Here is a 20,249-nt window from a genome sequence, read left to right as displayed (position 1 = left end):
AACAATGCCACGTCTTTTGTACGTGTAGGTTGCGAAGGTTACACGCGTGTAATAAAGTAACACGCACATGAGTAAACAAATAGATTGAAACCAAATAGCCGCGCATGGATTTAATAACAACTTTAATTAGGAGGTTTTGCTAATTAACCCACTCCTAATCTTTATTCATGTGCTTTAAAGAAAAGAGACGACCTAACCTAATGGAAAATCGTATTTTTTATCCAAATGAACCGAACCGCAAGAAACTACACGTGGCCGTAACAAAGGCATCCAAAGGATGACGAAAGCATGAAGCTGACGTAAGCCCGCCTCGTTCAAAGTCAAGGACACATGGTCTGACCATCTCCTCTCCTCCTCTTCTTCTCCATCTTCTAATTTTTTCAACGGTCAAACTTTTTATCACCTTCTCAGAAACTACATTTTTTTCTTCATTTATGCCATCAAAAATACAAAACTAACCAATCAGATCGTGCAATATGTTTTATATATACAGACATAACTATCGAAACACAAAAACATTTCGAGAACCATCACATCTCTTCTTTTTTTCTTTCTTCTTTGCCCCCTTCTCCAAGGTCTCCAACTTTCTATAAATATCTTGAACCGGTCTTCATAAAACAAAAACAATTCCCCTTTCTGTATGGCTGCTTCTTCTCTTCTTACTATGGACAATAGCATAACCAGACAAAACATGAATGGTTCTGCTAATTGGTCCGGAATAAGATCATCAGCAGCATCTCTTGAAGATCTTGAGATCCCACCAAAGTTCAGATCTTTTGCTCCTTCTTCAATCTCAATCTCTCCTTCTCTTGTCTCTCCTTCCACTTGTTTCAGCCCCTCTGTTTTTCTTGATTCCCCTGCTTTTGTTGCCTCCTCTGCTAACGTAAAGCCTCCTCTGTTTTTCTTCTTCTTTTCAATTACAGAACTATTGATAGAACATGGGATTGACTCCACTTAGAACCTTTCTTGATTATATAAAAATCATTTAAAAAAATAAAAATCATTCTTGATTATATTAAAACCATTCTTGATTCTATTTTGTAGGTTCTTGCTTCTCCAACCACAGGATCTCTTCTCACATATGAAAATAATCAGAAAAGCATCAACGAGGAAGAGAAGACGAAGAAGAACAACAACAACGTTAACTTCTTTGATTTCTCATTTCAGACACAATCATCAGGAGTTTCTGCTCCGACAACAACAACAACAAACAGTTCTGTCTTGCAGTCACAGGTTTGTTCCTCAACAGCTCCATCTTCAAATACCTTTTTACTTTCATCTGTGTGTTTCCTCAAATTTTAAAATGTTTTTTGTGTGTTCAGGAAACTCGTCCAAACAACAACACTCATCATCAAACTGCATCTTACAATGGACGAGAGCAAAGGAAAGGAGAGGACGGTTACAACTGGAGAAAGTACGGACAGAAACAAGTGAAAGGGAGCGAGAATCCTCGGAGTTACTATAAGTGTACTTTCCCAAACTGTCCAACGAAGAAGAAAGTGGAAACATCTTTGGAAGGTCAGATCACAGAGATTGTGTATAAGGGAAGCCATAACCATCCAAAACCTCAGTCCACTAGAAGATCGTCGTCTTCTTCGTCGACATTTCATTCTGCTGTGTTTGATCATCATGGTGATCACTCTGATTCCTTTGTGATCCAACAAGATGATAATAATACTACTTCTGGTTCTCTTGGAGACGATGAGTTATCGGTTATGAGCAGAGGAGAAGAAGAGGACTGTGGGAGTGAACCTGAAGCAAAGAGATGGTAAAAGATCCACACATCACTCTCTTTTTGAACATTACTTGAATTATAAAGTTTCTTAAAATGTTTGTTTCTTGTGTGTGTTTTTTTTCAGGAAAGGAGAAAGCGAAACAAACGGTGGTAATGGTAATGGAAGCAAGACAGTGAGAGAGCCGAGGATTGTTGTGCAGACAACGAGTGATATAGACATTCTTGATGATGGTTACAGATGGAGAAAGTACGGCCAAAAGGTCGTTAAAGGAAACCCTAATCCAAGGTAATAACTTAAAACATTTGTTCTTGATATCATTACAATAAAGGTTCTTGAGAGTATGTCGTAAAACAAATAATCAAACTTGAAAAAAAACAATAAAGTCAAAGTTCCACTGAGGCAATATCTATCTATTTTATAATTTGTGTATATTGATTATTTTAATGAATATTTTACAATTAATCCATATTTATATAATCTCAAAAGTCTGATATTTATTTTCTCTTTTAAAATTTTTTTTTATCTATTAAAAGTGGTTTTCTTAATTCCAAAATATATATATACGGTGGATCGAGATTTAAGTCACTTTTGGAATCAATAGTCTCACAATCATATGGTTTTTATCATTTAATGAATCTTAACAGAAGCTACTACAAGTGCACAACCAACGGTTGTCCAGTGAGAAAACATGTTGAGAGAGCATCACACGATATGAGAGCTGTAATCACAACCTACGAAGGGAAACACAACCACGACGTACCTGCGGCTCGTGGTAGCGGATACACCACAAACCGACTGGCACAAGATCCTTCTTCAGCACCAATTAGACCAAACGCTATTGCTGGTCACTCTAGTTACACTACTTCTTCTCAAGCACCATATACACTTCAAATGCTGCACCAAAACAACAACACTAGTGCCGGGTCTTTTGGTTACGCTACGAACAATAATAACTTCCTTGGTGGTGGTTTCTCTAGAGCAAAAGAAGAACCAAGCGATGAGTCTTCCTCTTTCTTTGATTCGTTTTTGTCTTGAAGATGTGAAAATTCGTTTTTCATTCTGTACATTTATGCCAGAAAAGGGTTTAAGTACTTACTAGTGGTCCTGCAGATACTAAGACTATAGTCTATATACTCCATAGAGAAAATTATTTCATTTGTTTTTTTTAGTGGCTCATGCGAGGGCTTTCACACGCCTGTAATGTAATAATATCTTTAGTTCGTTTGTACCATACAACTAGTAAAATGGAATAAAGCCAATCAATATTCACATCTATTCACTTTGTACAACGTATCAAACAAGAACATATACATATGCGCACATAAAGAATCGGCATTAACACTACACGCAATGTGTTTGTTTTGTTTAAGTAATTTACTATGCATATTACCACTAATCTTGTGTTTCATAAGAAATGTTACTATGTAACATACACAAATGGTTCTTCCGATTCCAAAAAAAAATCATCAACAAATATAAATCAGTCTTAAATATTACAAACGGTTGGCATGGTCCTTGGCAAAAACAAAAGCACAACTTTGCAAAACACACATAGATCACACATACACGTAAAAATTAGAGTCTTATTCAAATTCTCTCCAATGAATGTAGCAAATAATTTTGTATTATGTTAAAAATATACTTTTGTAAAAAAAAAAAAAGGAATTCCGGTTAGCATTCTTCATTTTATTTTTCTTGTTTTTTTATATACAGAGAAGCCAATCTTCCCATTACTCTCTGCTCCACTGTAAACCGAACTGGTTCACTATAGTGCTTCTCGAATCCTCATTAAAACCGGTTGTATTGTTCATTTTGAAAATTCCGAGTAAAATTGGTTTTAGTGTTGAAACAATTTTACGGACCCCTATTAACCGGTTGGTTAATGATACGACGTAGCTTTCGCCTGAGCTCGTCGGCCCAAGCTAAGCCCACGTCTCTTTGCTTGTTCTTCATCTCCACCATCACCAACTCATCCGTTAGTCTCCGAATCTTCACCACGATGTTCGCCACTCCCTGCGACCCTTCCAGCTTCACTGCTCTCTCCTTCTTCTTCGCAATCCTCAGATTCAACTGCCTCGCAACCTCCACAACCTTCCTCATAATCTCCGCCGGGCTCTCGTCGGAGACGAACTGATCGCAATGATCCGGCGTCACGAAGTTCCCGAACAAACCTGCAAGATTCGCGGTCGACGACGACGCGATCAACTCAAACGCGTTTAGCTTCTTCCCGCTTTCCTCCAGATCGTAATCATCGACTTGAATCCCGACGATTTCACTCGGATCTACTCCGTGGTTGAACCACGGATCCTTTAAAATCTCATCGACGGTGATCCGTTTCTCCGGAACTGGCTCCAGTAAACGGCGGAGAAGATTCATTAGCTCCGGAGAAGTCCACTCCGGCATGGTGTATTGAGCCGTTCGGATTCTCCTGTAGAGTCCCGAGATGTTTGAATCTCGAAACGGCAAGTAACCTGCGTTTAGAAGAAACAAAACGACGCCGCATGACCATATATCCGCTTTCGATCCGTCGTATCCTTTCTTCGTTAAAAGCTCGGGTGCCACGTAAGCAGGAGTACCACAGAGAGTGTGGAGCATCCCATCTGATTTGATCTGCTCCTTCATCGCGCTTAAACCGAAGTCCGAAACCTTCAGATCTCGATTCTCGTCGAGGAGGAGATTCTCCGGCTTGAGATCGCGGTGGTAAACCCCCCTCGCGTGGCAGTACCTCACGGCGGAGATCAATTGCCGGAAATACTTCCGGCTGAGCTTCTCCGTGAATCGGTTGCTCGAGACTCTCGAGAACAGCTCGCCGCCCTTGGCCAGCTCCATGACGAAGTAGATCTTCGTCTTGGTGGCGAGGACCTCGGAGAGGAGGACGATGTGAGGGTGGCGGAGGCGGCGCATGACAGAGATTTCCCTCTTGACGTGCGCCGTGAGTCCGTCTTTCAGACGCTTCTTCTGGACGACTTTGATCGCGACGCTTTCGCGGCCGTTGTGGAGATCCTCCGCCTGGTAGACTTTGGCGAACGCGCCGCTGCCGAGAAGCTTTCCGAGGTCGTATTTGCCGAACAGCGCCGATTTGTTATCGTCTCCGTCGACGTTGACGATGATGGAATCGGAAGAGTCTTCGCCGGCCATTTTTTTAAAAACACTAATACAAAATTGAAAAGACATGCCGCGCGGTGCCTCTTTTTATTAAAAATCTTCAACTTGCCACGTCAGCTAGTTTTAAAAAGTTTTAATATTTATTTGACTTTATTTGGATACAGAAATTAATTTAAAAAAACCATCATATACGACAATTTCAATGCAATACTAATTGGAATTTATATTAACAAGGTTAGGAAGAAAGAGGCTCATTCCTCCTGCCTTATCAAGAAAACAGACATGCTTTTTACTGCTTGTTTTAGGTTAAAGATAATCTCTTTTGAAAAATAAATTCTCAATATTTTCCTAATTAAACGGTTCATGTTCTTTCTTTGTTAATTACGTCGTCAAAAACATCTGTCTTGTGAGGTCAACCAAAATATTCGAATTCCAGGTGGGTTCAGACTTTATAATTATATCGGAGCTGCGAAAACTCGATGTACATACAAAATATATAAACATTCATCATTGACTATAAAAACTTTTATACAACATCAAAAGCAATTTAAAAATCTTTGAATAATATGGAAAACAATATCGTGGATCGACGTTATGTTCATGTAGGTGTTTTATGCTTCACTACTGATTTAGAGGTGATTAAGTTGGTTTAGAGGTTGTTCGAACAATTAGTCATATCTGTTGCAAACAAAATGATATTTCTTTTAACCAAAAAAAAAAATATCTGGTTAGGAAAATGTCAGATCTTATGATTTGGTTTATCATCTCAAGTGAATATATTAGGTTATTGAGAGTATTCTCTTGCAGAGATTTAACTCAAGATATCATTCATCTTGATCTTTATGAACCCCTAAAATCTGTGTGTTTTGTTCTTTTGATTCATACACTTGCGGAGTAAGTAGAATGTGACTTACACTTTACGTTAAAATAGATGATAATGCTCCCATTGCTAAATCAAGTTCAGATAAAAACCAAACCGAAGTACTGAGTTAGTTCCTAAGTAAACCAGACCAGATTCCAAGTAAACCGGGTTGAATATGTGAGGTATCCCTCAACATGCAAAAGACTATTCACTCTTCTGCATGGAATATAGACAAGAGTGGTCGCTTCCATTATAAAGCATAACTTTCTGATTGTGTGTAGTGGTTATTCAATAATGGAGAACTATTGCTATCAAGATCATTAAGGAACATCCGTTCCTCTGGTAACTGGAGCATTCTTTTGGTTTGTGTCAAATACAAAAGGTTTTAAGAAATATCAAAATGACTTTCTTTATAAAACAGAGAAAATATCATTTTCCGGTCAGTAAATAACAATTTAATTGAATGGCAACTATAAATTTACATTTAAATATTGTTTGAACTTCAATGTCAGCATAAAATAATTATTCTTTGTTATCTGGAAAATAAAAATAAAAAGATTAATAATAGATAAGTCTTGTCATAATTTATTGGAAGTTGGATTCGTGGATCCAAGTCATTTGTGGTTTGGAGTAAAACAATATTCAGACCCGTTACGGTGTTGAAAAAGCCAAATTTTAAACCTCACACTTGTTCAAAAACTATTATATTCACAAAATAATGGTAATTAATGAAAGATAGAAAGGCAAAAACTGGACAAGTAAAGAAAAACTTGTTGTGAACGAAGGGTTTTAGACTGAATATTTTCGTGTGTCTCTGTATATTATTACTCAATCAAAGTGTTCCCTTATATAGGGGTTACAAGGAATAGGAAAAAGGAAATTATCCAAAACCTAATACAACATGAAATAGGAAAAGATCTAAAACAGATAAATGGAAACTTCCTAGATCTAAGGTCGGCCATAGGATAGGCCGACTCTCTCTCCTCAGCCGCCGTCTCTCTCTCCTCTTGGACACGGCTGTGGTTGGGCCTGGTCGTGGCTGGGCCTGGTCGTGGCTGGGCCTGGTCGTGGCCTGAGAAGTCATCTCTTCTTGTCTTGGTTAATGGCAATCCACAATGTTCATAACACTCCCCCTTGGATGCCATAACCATACAGGATTTGTAGTACGCTTAATGTTGCCTCATTAAAACCTTATCAGGAAAACCCAGTGGGACAAAACCATGATGAAGGAAAAAGAGTACAACACGCACTACTCCCCCTGATGTGAACCTCGGTGTAGGTTCTACATACTACGCATCTTGATGCGTGATCTATCCTGTCTGTGTAGGAAGGGAGTAATCGGCCAGTTTCATTACTGTACCGTAATTAAGACCACTTAGACCTCTTAGGTCGTTTCTCATGTCCTTTGACATTGAGTGTCCCGTTTAAAGCATGTGTGCTAAGCAATGTGAACCACATTGTCCTCGGGAATCACATGTTGGTCTTTGCAAAACGTGTTTGCATCTGTCCATAGTCTAGACGTGACTGTCTACTTATCAAACTCATTTACTTAGGTCGGACAGACTAAGTACTTATGGACAGCATACTAAATATGGTTTATCATTCGACCATGTTTCAATCTGGTCGATCTATATCCAGGTCATAGACCTTGTCTATACATGTTCACTACTTGTTTCATGAGTGTTCATGATCAATCATTGCTGTGGCTATTAGGCCGAACACACTCATGGATGTGGGCATTGATTCCTTTGCCTTAGGTAATGCCTTATTCCTTGTTTTCATATCTTAATAACGCCCAATGACCTTAGGTCATAGATCTCATAAGCTTTATGGGCTACAATACTTCTTTGGTATCCGACAGATTAGATGTCTCCTTTTAATTCTTATGACAAAGCTTTATGGAGTTCATACAGCAGCAGACCATTCTGCTATGCTGGATCCTTAAGGGATCTAATGTCGGATTGCAACCTGATGGTTGATCTTTAGTTTCTATTAGACCGTGACCAAGAAGAAGGGTCAGACGCCTTTTAGGTCTAAAGCCGGACGTGTCTAGAAAATCTGGACGCTCTTTGCTGAAGAGCTGGACGCCCTTGGACGAACAGAGTCGGACGTCTCTAGTTTGAAGGACCGGACGCTCTCAGCCAATGTGCTGGATGCCTACAAATATGTTTTGTATCATTCTTCTAACCTCTTTTAGGTTTAGTATAAGCACAAGGAATTTCTTTATAAATTCTCATATGTATATGGACTGTTATTGGATTGTCTTTTACACAACTCCAAGATCAATGATCATGTGTGATCAATTTCTTTTATATACTTTATGCAGCTGCTTTTGCTTCAGTCCATGAATCAGCTTAGGAACAAAGCTGTTCTCTTATCTTATCTTATCCAGTGATCCATATGCTGCTTACTACATTTAGTGTATCTATTCTCTTTCATATGACCAGACTTGGTTTAATATCGAAAATCTGTAGCAGCAATCACCACATAGGAGTTCATCTCCTTATAATATGTTCCTTTGATCTCTGTGAGTACCTTGTGTAAACAAGCTATGATCTAATGCTGTTAATATGAAGACATAGACACTCTAGGCCACGTGATCATGTGTCCTCTCTCACGGTTTCTTTATCTCACAAGATCCATCTATTTCACTGGTTTATCAGATGGCATTTCTGTATATGTACATGGCCAATACGCTCATCTCTCTTTAGATACTTTGAACCTCCACGTTTATCTTTCTATTCTTTATAATCTTTATGATTCTATGATTGTATGATGAGTACTCATTCGTGGGTACATGATCCTCGCTTATGTTCAAGTGCTATTCTCTTGTGTATCTTTATACAAATGTGTGTGTCGACACTTTCATGTGATTCCACTATGTTCCAGACATGATCTGATCACTTTGAGATTTCATTATCCAGGACCTTTGTTACCTAGCAGCTTGGCGTCCCAAGACTACTTGGTTTGGTACCTTAGATGTGTAGCTGGCCAGCCTTTATCTCTATGTCTGGTATGGTTTCTCTTATCATGACTTCGGATCTGTCTATGCACCTTTTCTTTCTATCCGAATTTCTTTACTCTTATGGAACACTTGGTCTATCTTGCATAGACTCTATAGCAACTTGATTATGTCTCTTCTAGGACTTTAAATTTCGTTTGGTGCTAAGCTGGTTAGTCATTCTTTTTCGGGTCAGTGTCTGGCATTTCGATTAGCTTCTCAATTGGCTATCTTTATATTATCTTTCTTTGGACGTCTTATATCATAATGTATAGTCCGAGGATCTTGCCAAGACAATGATGGTTAAAACCATTCTTATCATTCATTTACTCTTTCTTTATCCAGCTTATAATCTTTCTCCTTTAATGTTTGGATAGTCGGATCCATTTGATCATGCAATCCGTACTTGGCCACTATTTTAATCACCCATGTTTTGGCTCAAGCTTTCTTTGAATTCGTAGGAGAAAGTATTACTCCTATCCAACATATATTCCCAATCCTCTTCTGAGGTTTCATCTTAGACGGCACATATATGTATGTGGTGGTTTTATCTCAGAATCTCTTAAGATGGTTTGTCTGGTTTTAATGACCCGTATTCATTCTTTAGATGGGAATATCTATGCTCACTTATATGGCCTGATGCTTATTATCATTTTGTACATGTATATTCATAATGTCCCCAAGCATATAGGTAATGGCCGAACCTTTTATAGGTAATGGTCTTTCCGGCTGGTTATGGCCTTTGCGGCCAGACCGTTGTCTCTCATGGTCTCTTCGGCTTCTTTAGCCGAGTCATGGACTGTGTGCGGACAAGCCTGCACTATTCAGACAAGTCACGGCCAAGTCATGGCCAAGTCGTGTAATGGACAAGTCACATGCCTCTTTGGTTTGGCCGTTTGTATCATGGCCTCTTTGGCCGGGTAATGGCCCTTTATGGTCTAGTAATGGCCAAGCCATATATCATGGTGTTTAGACCATAGTACACGAACTTGTAGTATTGATCATGGGTTTATCCTCTCCCCCTCATGACCATACTATAAGGTCGTGGTGCTTTGGGATAATTAAGCCTAATGAGTTTCCCTATGTGTACATGTTTCACAACGTGAGATCTTTACGGGATAACTCTGTGCCTTTTCAATTTTAATCTTTTGCATCAAGTTCTATACTAGGATGGCTAATCCTATCATGCCATATAGTGTAAAATTTCGTGGTGTTTCTCAATATGATCACCACATCTCTTGCCTCTTATCATACTGATCCTTAGCATAGTATAAATCAGTAGAGATCATCGGTATAGTCTTGACCACTTTCTTTCAAAGGTCTTAGGCGTTTTTATTCTTAAAGATCTGAAGGAACTTTGTTACCTTTCTTGCCCATTGTATCTTATTTGGAAACCATTCATTATAACTTCAATGGACCACATTTCTTTGGGTGTATATAATGCCTTATAGGCAAATGCCTTAGCCATAGTTTCCTACTAGGCGTTCTATACCATTCATGATTTCTTACTTGGTTTTATGCCCTTTAGGCAACTCTTTAAAACATTCATATGTTTAAGTAAGATCAGGCAAGATTTAATAAACTTAAAACCAATTCCATATAAATCGTGAATGATCCTTAGGTTAAAGTAAACACGAATGCAATCATAAAGCAATAAGACTAGTCGTATCGAAATTTGGTCCTTTTGAAAATCAGATCAGTATAAGTGGCGAAGCCTTTTATTCTATACTGTTGTTACAGTATGACTTTCGACACATGGAATGTGGAATAAGACTTCTCTAGTAACTCTTCCTTGGTTACTACACCACAAAGTCTCAGCATTGAGACTGTCTTAAACAAGACTGAGTTGTACTCATCCATGACTTTGTAATCCAAGAATCTTCGATTCTTCTAGTCATTTCTAGCCTTTGGAAGCAACACCGTTTTCTGGTGGAAATTTCTACGCTGTAAAGCATCCCCAAAGTCTAGTGGATTTTCCATAGTGATGTACTGATCTTTTAGACCTTCAATGAGATGATGGAATACTGTACCAATTCATTCTCATTGTTGTCCTTGGTGATTGTATCACCAAGTCCCTTTTCGATATCTGAGTCACATTGTCATTTTAAAATTTAGGTTCACAATGTGGTCATGTAGCCGCATGATATTTAACAAGCTCGGCCACAAACAAGTCTTACGCATCTATGAAAACAATCGATCATGGTGTGATTCAGGTCACACGGCCATGTTAGTGTGATACAACAATCCTAGAGATTGGTTCATGATATGATCCGGTTTCTATATCAATCCGGATATAAGGCCATACGGCTTTGCCTTAGACTTTCACGATTATTATGTGATAGAACGATCTTAAGGATCGGATCATGATGCAGTCCGGGTCATATGACTCTCCGGATGCTAGGCCACTCGGCCTCTTAGATGTACACTAAGCCACACGGCTTTTAATCAACCAAGGGCACAAGGCCGCAAGTGTGTACAATGTATTGGACCTTATGGTCGTCCAATATGATTCATGACAATACACAATGCCACACAATACATATCAAGTTTACCAATTTCAAGGTTGGTAATGTTTCAACTAGATTTTAGAATCAATCAATCTAGCAACCTAACTCACATTTAAAAACCATTTCTAAACTTTCAATCTTTTAAAACTTTTATTAGATTTAAGATTTCAAAACCTTTAGGAAGTCAAAACGAGATTTAGGATCTTAAAACTTTCAAGTAGCCGATTAAGGGTTTCAAGGCCTTAAGGATTTCGAATTTAGAGATTTAGATCTATCAATCAATCTATCAAACAATCCTAATATCTCAGATCATCAATCAATAAATTAATTTAGAAACCTCAATGATCAATAGATCAGATGAAGTCTAAACCGATTTTAGGGTTTTAGGGTTTCCAGGATTACGATTCCAAATTTAAGGTTTCTTTAATTCAAATTAGAAACAATCAAACAATCAAACATGTTCTAGGGAATCGATTTTAATCTAGTGATTTATGAGATGATCAATTCTAGGTTATATCAATTTAGGGTTTCATTAAGAACAAAGGGAGTCCATAATCATGGATTAGGATTTTAGGGTTTGTTCTTTCTAGGTTCTCAGATCACGGTATACCTCTGTTTGAAGGGTTGAACCGGACCACCAAGAGAGCTGATGAACCTCTATCCTTCACGCGGACGGACGCTGGCTCCTGTCGGATCGCGAGTTGGAGAACGGAAGCGAGCTGGACAGACACTGCCTCCTATCGGGTCGCGAGTTGCTTCCTTTGCGAGCGCAAGCTGATCTGGTTTGCGAGCTGTCTCTCTTGGAACGTGGACTGGCCTTGTTTTGAATCAGGGAGCTGAGGACGTCTGGGATCAGGAACACCTTAGGGCTGGATCTGATCGGATGTATGCAATCCAGAGCTCAAGCAAGAACAAGTTAAGGTTCTTCGCACTAACTCCTCTTCAGCTCATGAAACAATTAAACAAAGAGTATTAGATTACATGAAACACCATATTCTAAACAAGGTATCATCAAATAACTGAGGTATGATAAACTTATCTTTCAACATGATTTGAAATTGGCTAGAAGACTTGTAGGTTCGGATTAGGGTTCCAAAGAACTAAGTCGGCGCCGTCTGTTGTTTCTGCGAGTGTGGGCGCGTCTGAGATCGGATTGACGAACGGTTTTCGCAGATAGATTCGTCTCGTCCAGAGCTTCAATTTGATATGTGGCTCGTCTTCTGGTTCCTCGGAGTTGGAGAGATAGATCGATTTGAAGTTCCGCCTGATTTAGGGTTTATGTGTGACGGATTTTAGGTTAGGGTTTTTGTCTCAGGGTCTAGAGACTATCGTGCTGATAACGTGTTGTGAACGAAGGGTTTTAGACTGAATATTTTCGTGTGTCTCTGTATATTATTACTCAATCAAAGTGTTCCCTTATATAGGGGTTACAAGGAATAGGAAAAAGGAAATTATCCAAAACCTAATACAACATGAAATAGGAAAAGATCTAAAACAGATAAATGGAAACTTCCTAGATCTAAGGTCGGCCATAGGATAGGCCGACTCTCTCTCCTCAGCCGCCGTCTCTCTCTCCTCTTGGACACGGCTGTGGTTGGGCCTGGTCGTGGCTGGGCCTGGTCGTGGCTGGGCCTGGTCGTGGCCTGAGAAGTCATCTCTTCTTGTCTTGGTTAATGGCAATCCACAATGTTCATAACAAAACTCTCGCTCATTCATGTTTTTCCTCACGAATGGGATAACTTTCTTAATGGTATTTGCTATATTGTCACAAATTTAATAACGTTTCGCCAAATTATAATGACTTGTCTATGTGACACCGTCATCTTTTTAAAAAATATGTATTTATATTATATATTTTAAATAGTTTATGTCCTCACGATTAAAAAAATTATGGGATTTTTAACATGGCGATGATCTAGGTACGTATGCCTTCGTCAGTACCATCACAACCATATCCACCGACCACCGTCACCCTCAATCTAGGAAGTTCTTCTTTGCCAAACATCATCATAGTTTTGATTTCCTAAAATATATTAAAATTTTGAGGAAGCGAAGTTCCAAATATAGGACGTTTCAGAAAGAAGAAACCGAAAATGGATGTTTGATTAAAAAATTGGAAGAATCCAAATCTTGTATTGCTATTTTTTCATAAGCTCAATTACGAAGTCTTTTGTGATATATGGCAATGTTTTTTAATCCTAAAACCCATCAAGAACACTTACAACGACAAAAACTGCATTGCAGATTGCTTAAAACAAATACTTTGCGTTTCAAACGTCGATAATTTTGAGTTCAAGCAAAAAAAAAGGACAAACAATTCTATATTGGCATTTAATAAAAGGCACAAACATCTTTTTGTGTTGGTTTCTTTTGCTGCCTTGTGTTGGCATTTAATAAAAGGCACAAACATCTTTTAAATATACAAGTACAACCGAAGGTTCAACCTAATACACACTTTATACCAGTCCATAAACATTCAAATGTACGCATGTCTCCCATAAAAATAAGTGTATATATATATATGTATATATGTATTTGGAAATTCTAAGTGGCCGCATGGGATCCATACCTCCAAAAGAACTGGAAGAAAAAGAGTAGGAGTAACGAAGTGAAAATCTGATGGGTTAAAGAGAACGTTTTTGAAGTTTTTGAAACAGAAGCATGTGATAAGAAAAGAGACATGCACTTTAGCTCTACGGAGAAGGAAGTGCGCGAGCCATACACATCTGGATGATAAATGATTTCTCCTTGACGACATTTGAACTCTCCTAAGCTCCATTCCTAGTTTATAACAAGATTATATCATATAACAACCTTTCACTTTATACGACATATGTATAGTGTTGAAGTGTCATATAACGTACCTCAAGCTGACGACCGAAAGTGACAAGAATAGTATCAGGATCAGCATGGAAAAAAAGTGGACCGCCTTTCCCTGAGTTGACACGGAACTCACAGTTCTTAGCAGGTAGGTGAAGGCTGAGTGTGTACTGAAGCATTTCTTCGGTCGTCTCTTTAGGCAAAGGAGGGCTTTGCTCTGTAACATTTTCATGATTGTACCTGTAAACACTTAGAACAGATTCTCCTCTTTGTATCCTCTTATCAGTCTGTCTCCTGGAGTTCTCCACCATTATTAGCCCTAGCTTCCTTGCTACTCCTTCAAGTTTATCAGCTACATTCTCCATTTCTTGGCTGCAACATATGTTCAACAAAGATTCAATCCACCATAGAAATTTGGCCCAATAACGGCCCAATAACGGCCCAATACCTGAAGCAGCGGTATCGTTCCGGTCCGATATACTCGCGCGCCCATTCCATACGTTCCTTCCACGACCGAACCCAAACGATCTCGTCTCTGTTTCCGACAACGCTTCTCCGAAAACCCGTGTCTCTTCCCTCCAAAACTCCGAAAACCCGACCCGACTCCCTCACGAGAGACCTCATCTCCTCGCTCGATATCCCATGGTAGCTCACGCGAAACGCCCCGAACTCTCTCGCGGATCGCACCAGACGATCCACGGATCCTTCTCTCCTCGACGTCAATAACCGAAAATCAATCTCCGCTGGGATCAGGTGGCGTGAGCCGCAAGATTCACGTCCGGAATGAGATTCAGGGAGCGTTAGCTCGGGAACCTGGATCGATTTCTCTATGATCTCGGTGAGGATCTCGTTCGCAGCGGAACGAGATCCTCTGGCTCTAGGGATCGGTGAAGGAAGAGGTGGTGGTGAAGAAACGTTCAATTGGCTCCTGGTTCGCATCAGAGCCATTGGAAGAGAAGAGAAGGGACGATTTCAATAATAAAACTCGGCTCCAAGGGAAAAAAAAAATGGCAAAGAGTTGTTTGATTGTTAGAGAGTCACATTCATCGTGTATTTCTTTAATTATTTTTGTCTTCGATTTTCTAAAGAAAGTGAGGGTCCATTATCTTTTTGGTTATTATGAAGAAAGTATGGTTCTCTAACTTCATTTTAGCTGTGAGGAGATTTGAATATGTCAGATGGGAGAGCTTTGAGAGTTGAAGATATATCCAGCTTGGACTTGGGCTATAATGTGGGCAGCATTAATTGTTTGACCCGGTATAATGTGGGTTGCGAATTAATCTCTAGAACAAGATGGATATAACTTTTAAAACATTACAAAGAGACAAAACCACAAAGGCTTTTAGATTGTACAGTTTTAGGGGAGAGTTCGGGTTTTTTTGGGCTTTTTGAGTTATGAAGAGATGTCTGGTTGATAGATGAAGCATTTGGAGGTAAATATTATTTTTGAAAAGTAACTACTAAAAGATGAGACATTTATTTTGGTAGATGAATAAAAGATTTGTTGTGTTTCCCAAAAAAAATGAATAAAAGATTTGTTTGGACAAAAGTGGCATTTGCTTAAAGCATATGCAAAATCCCCTTTATATAGACTTAGATACAAAGTTGGAAAGATTAGACATTTAACCGAGACGTGCAAAAGCAGGCTACATGACAAAAATTTGCCAAAAGCTTTATGGGCAGAAGGCATGAGATGTGCAGCTTATGTCATCAACCGGATGCCACTCAGTCCAAACAACATGAAGTCTCCTTACGAGATGATTCATGGGAAGAAGCCAACGGTGAAGCATCTCAGAATATTTGGATCAGTCTGTTACGTCCATGTATTCGACACTCAAAGAACAAAGTTGGAAGAAAAAGGCAAGGAAGTGTATCTTTGTCGGTTACGATGAACAACGGAAGGGCTGGAGGTGTATGGATCCAGAGAAACATAAATACACAGTGTCTCGTGATGTTGTCTTTGACGAAGTTTCATCCTACTATGGAACACATCAAGTCTTAGATGAGCTAGATGGTTCAGGTTCCTCCAAGACTAATGAACAAATTATTCAAGTTCCAAGTGATAATGAAAGCGTTGAAAAGGAGACTCAAGGTGAAAGGGGGAGCGTTGACCAAGATGAAGAAGAAGAGCATGATCATGGTTCTGTCGCCAATCAACGACCAAAAAGGAACATTGTCAAACCCGCTCGGTTCAGAGATGAAAGGTCCGTCACCACTTACTCTTGTTACTTTTGCAGCTCCTCTAGATGAAGATGAGCCATCATCTTATGAAGAAGCAAGGAGAGTTCAGGAGTGGGTGATCGCAATGAAGGAAGAGATTGATGCTCTCATGAAAAATGAAACATGGGATTTGGTTCCGAAACCAAAGGATGCTCAACCTGTTTCTTGTAAATGGGTATTTCGAATAAAGAGAAAGGCAGATGGGAGCATTGATAGATACAAAGCAAGGTTGGTTTCTCGAGGGTTCTCTCAGAAGTACGGAGAAGATTATGATGAGACCTTCAGTCCAGTAGCAAAGATGACTACGGTACACTCACTCTTATCTTTAGCTGCAAGTTTTGGATGGAAATTATGACAGTTAGATGTGAAGAATGATTTTCTCTATGGTGAGCTTGATAAAGAAATATTTGTGGAGCAACCACCTGGTTTTGAATCACAAGAGTGTCCTAACCATGTGTGCAAGCTATAGAAGGCCTTGTACGGGTTAAAACAAGCTCCACGGGCTTGGTATGGAAAGCTTGCTCAATTTCTCCAGTTTTGCGGGTATATGGCATCAAGTGCTGATCCAAGCCTATTCTTCAAGAGAAGTGGAAGAGCTCATGTAGTAGTTCTCCTCTACGTGGATGATATGACCATTACTGGAAATGACGATGCTGAAATTGCTCGTTTACAAGACGATATGTCGGTGAGGTTTGAGATGAAGAAGTTAGGCGAGTTTAATCACTTTCTTAGTCTAGAGGTCGAGAGGGTAAAGGATGGAATATTTATCGGCCAACAAGGTTATGCAAAAAGGATTGTTGACAGGTTTGGAGTACACCAAGGAAAGGTACGTTCTACTCCACTGGATACTAACATAAGGCTCAAACGCGATGAAGGATCCTTGTTAGCCAATCCTCGACCTTATCGCTCTCTTGTTGGAAGTCTTTTATACTTAACAATTACAGGACCAGATATTGCCTTTGCGGTTGACCTTGTAAGCCGGCTCATGCAGGAACCAAGGAAGCCACATCTAGAAGCGGCAAAGAAGATACTGAAGTATGTGAAGTCAACTCTTGGCATGGGACTGATGTACAAGTATAAAGCCAAGGGTTCTCTTCATGGTTTCACAGATGCTGACTTTGGTGGAGATTTAGATAATCGAAAATCAACTTCGGGTTTTGTGTTCTTATGTGGAGACACAAGCATTTCATGGTGCAGTAAGAAGCAAGCAACAGTGTCATTGTTTACTACCGAAGCAGAGTATAAAGCTTCAACACTCGCAGCCCAAGAATGTATATGGCTTCGAAGACTCTTTGAAGATTTGTTCGAGCCAATCAATAAATCGATTACCATCTACGGAGATAATCAAAGTGCTATTAAGCTGGCCAGTGTTCCAGTGTTCCATGGAAGAACGAAGCACACTGAATTGGAACATCATTTCATAAGAGAGAAGGTGCTTGATGGAACAATTGAAGCATTGGAGGTTCGAAGCGAGGACAACATTGCTGATATCTTCACCAAGTCGTTACCAAAAGGTCATTGGAGGTTCGAAGCGAGTATTGAAGTTAAACTTGATTTTGGGCTCTCCTTAATTATGGGTTCCAATAATCTTATTTGCCTAAACCCAAAGTTAAGTTAAGGTTCTAGAATCTCTCTAGAAAAATCATAAAAGATCATCACCTCCTCAAGTGTTCTAGAGATCTCTTTTGGATAAGTATTAGTAGAAAAAATCTAGATATTATGGTAGAGAGTTCTAGAGATTAATATAAGGTTTGTAAGATATTTTATACTTTTGGAGCCTATAAATAGCTCCCTCCTCTCTCATTTGTAACATAACACAAGAAGTTGAACAAGTGTAATAATAAGAAAGTTTTTCTTAAAGAAAGAGTGTTGTACTCAAAGTTCTCTAAATCTTTTGAGAGTTCTTCCATATTATTCTTCATACTTAGAAATTCTCTTGGTTCTTTCGGGTTCTCGGGTATTACGGTATTGGGATAGTGTTAAGCACTATCAAGGGTGGTTTTCTTTACATGGTATCAGAGCCAAGCTAATCTTGTGCTCATCAAGATCGGTTTTTAAAGAGAGCTCGAGTCTATTCTAAGTATGGAATCAACGGGTCGTGTTGTTGGATTGGGAATGGAAATCCTAAACCAATCTAACTGCCGGTTATGGAAGTCATGCATGGAGTCATACCTGGTGAGTGAGGACTTATGGGACGTCGTCGGTGGTAACAACACAACACCACCAAGGGGAAATGCTGCAACCCCGGAAGCGACAAAGGAGTGGACACGAAAGAATGCCAAGGCGGAGTTTGCTTTGAAGAGGTCAATATCTTCAAGCATATTTGAGCATGTCTCAAGGTGTACTTCCGCTAGTTCCATTTGGTAAGCTTTAGATCAATTGTTCAACAAGAAGAATGAGGCTAAGCTACAATTATTAAAGAATGAGCTTGCGAATGCGGAGCAGGGGGAGTCTTCAATCTCGGAGTTTTTTTATCAAGGTAAAGAACCTATGCTCTGAGATTAATACTCTAAACCCGGAGGAGTCAATTTCTGAAGCACGGTTGAAGCGGTCTATCATTCGAGGTCTACGGCCTGAATATACACCGTTTGTGACTTCGGTTCAAGGATGGGCTACACAGCCTTCCTTGGAAGAGTTTGAAAATTTGCTAGCTTCGCAAGAGTCATTTGCCATGCAAATGTCAGGAGTCAAAATTAATGAAGACTCGGGAAGCGCCTTTGTAGCTCGGAGACAACAAAGCTTCAAGGCGAAAAACAAAGATTGAGGTTCAAGACACAATGATGAGAGCGAAAGATCTTCTATGGATAAGAAAACGTTCAAGTGCTACCGGGGTGGAAAGCTTGGGCATTTCAAAAGGGATTGTCGAGTCAAGTTGAAGGAAACAAATATGGTGGAGTCAAAAAGTCATATGAAAGACGAAGAATGGGGGAAATGTTTCACGGTGGAGGCTACACATCCAGGTACACCCACAACTAAGAACTTGAGAAATGATTGGATTGTAGACTCGGGTTGTAGCCATCATATTACCGGAGATGAGAAGTTATTTTCTAGTCTTCAACGTCATGACGGGAAAGAAGCCATTATTACCGCTGATAATTCAATCCATCGAGTTGAGAAAGAAGGGACTGTTGTCATTAAAGGAGAGGATGAAGAACTGATCACCGTAAAGAATGTGTACCATGTCCCTAGAGTAAAGAAGAATCTTCTTTCGGTGGTGAATGCGGTCGACTCAGGTAACTATGTTCTATTTGGCCCAAGAGATGTTAAGTTCTTAAGGAATATTAAAGAATTAAAGGCGGATGTTATTCACACTGGAGCACGCGTCAAAGATTTATATGTTTTATCGGCTTCACACGCCTATGTGGAGAAGATGAGTACGAATGACAATGCTTCAATATGGCATGCCAGACTTGGCCATATAAATATGACCAAGCTTAAGGTCATGGTTAATAAAGACTTGGTTCATGGGCTTCCAAAGTTGGAGATTCAAGATGGAGGAAGAATTTGCGAAGGTTGTCAATATGGAAAGTCACATAGACTTCCATTTGATCATTCAACCTCAAGATGCAACGGTCCATTGGAGAAGGTCCATAGTGATTTGATGGGTCCAACAAGAACATCCTCCTATTCTGGGTTTTGCTACATGTTGCTGTTCATAGATGATTTCTCACGGTACACTTGGGTATACTTTGTGAAGAAAAAATCAGAAGTATTTCAAACATTTCAAGAATTTAAGATTACCGTGGAAGGAGAGTTTAGTCGGAAGCTAAAGACTCTAAGGACGGATAATGGAGGAGAATTTATGTCAAAGGAGTTCCTCTCCTTTTGCCAAAACAATGGTATTAAGAGAGAATATACATGCCCGTATACACCTCAACAAACTGGAGTAGCAGAAAGAAAGATTAGACATCTAACCGAGACGTGCAGAAGCTGGCTACATGACAAGAATTTGCCTAAGGCTTTATGGGCAGAAGGCATGAGATGTGCAGCTTATGTCA

The 20,249-nt window shown here is 39.5% G+C and overlaps 4 protein-coding genes across 4 annotated transcripts; 2 read left to right on the top strand and 2 right to left on the bottom strand.

Moving 5' to 3' along the window:
• The first annotated feature begins 510 nt into the window (after nucleotides 1–510).
• Nucleotides 511–3,011, top strand: LOC106450955 (probable WRKY transcription factor 33). The gene is made up of 5 exons (XM_013892790.3): nucleotides 511–883; nucleotides 1,045–1,233; nucleotides 1,323–1,768; nucleotides 1,860–2,021; nucleotides 2,381–3,011. The coding sequence occupies exons 1-5, from the start codon at nucleotides 641–643 to the stop codon at nucleotides 2,769–2,771; spliced, it is 1,431 nt and encodes a 476-aa protein (XP_013748244.3). The 5' UTR covers nucleotides 511–640; the 3' UTR covers nucleotides 2,772–3,011.
• Nucleotides 3,012–3,591: 580 nt separating this feature from the next.
• Nucleotides 3,592–4,874, bottom strand: LOC106410905 (CBL-interacting serine/threonine-protein kinase 22-like; the record flags this gene model as incomplete). Its single annotated transcript, NM_001316046.1, is given in 1 exon segment — nucleotides 3,592–4,874. A coding segment is annotated over 1 exon segment (1,283 nt), but the record flags the coding sequence as incomplete, so codon positions are not given.
• An 8,735-nt stretch (nucleotides 4,875–13,609) lies between these two features.
• On the bottom strand, nucleotides 13,610–15,321 carry LOC106410908. The gene is made up of 3 exons (XM_013851543.3): nucleotides 14,480–15,321; nucleotides 14,076–14,403; nucleotides 13,610–13,992 (listed from the first exon to the last, which is right to left on the bottom strand). The coding sequence occupies exons 1-3, from the start codon at nucleotides 14,977–14,979 to the stop codon at nucleotides 13,756–13,758; spliced, it is 1,065 nt and encodes a 354-aa protein (XP_013706997.2). The 5' UTR covers nucleotides 14,980–15,321; the 3' UTR covers nucleotides 13,610–13,755.
• Nucleotides 15,322–16,798: 1,477 nt separating this feature from the next.
• LOC125585758 (uncharacterized mitochondrial protein AtMg00810-like) lies at nucleotides 16,799–17,869 on the top strand. Its single transcript, XM_048755407.1, has one exon. The coding sequence runs from the start codon at nucleotides 16,799–16,801 to the stop codon at nucleotides 17,867–17,869; it is 1,071 nt and encodes a 356-aa protein (XP_048611364.1).
• The last annotated feature ends 2,380 nt before the right edge of the window (nucleotides 17,870–20,249 follow it).

The sequence above is a fragment of the Brassica napus genome, chromosome C4, assembly GCF_020379485.1.
Source record: "Brassica napus cultivar Da-Ae chromosome C4, Da-Ae, whole genome shotgun sequence".
NCBI classification, from domain to species: domain Eukaryota; kingdom Viridiplantae; phylum Streptophyta; class Magnoliopsida; order Brassicales; family Brassicaceae; genus Brassica; species Brassica napus.
This window is presented reverse-complemented; position numbering and strand designations above follow the sequence as displayed.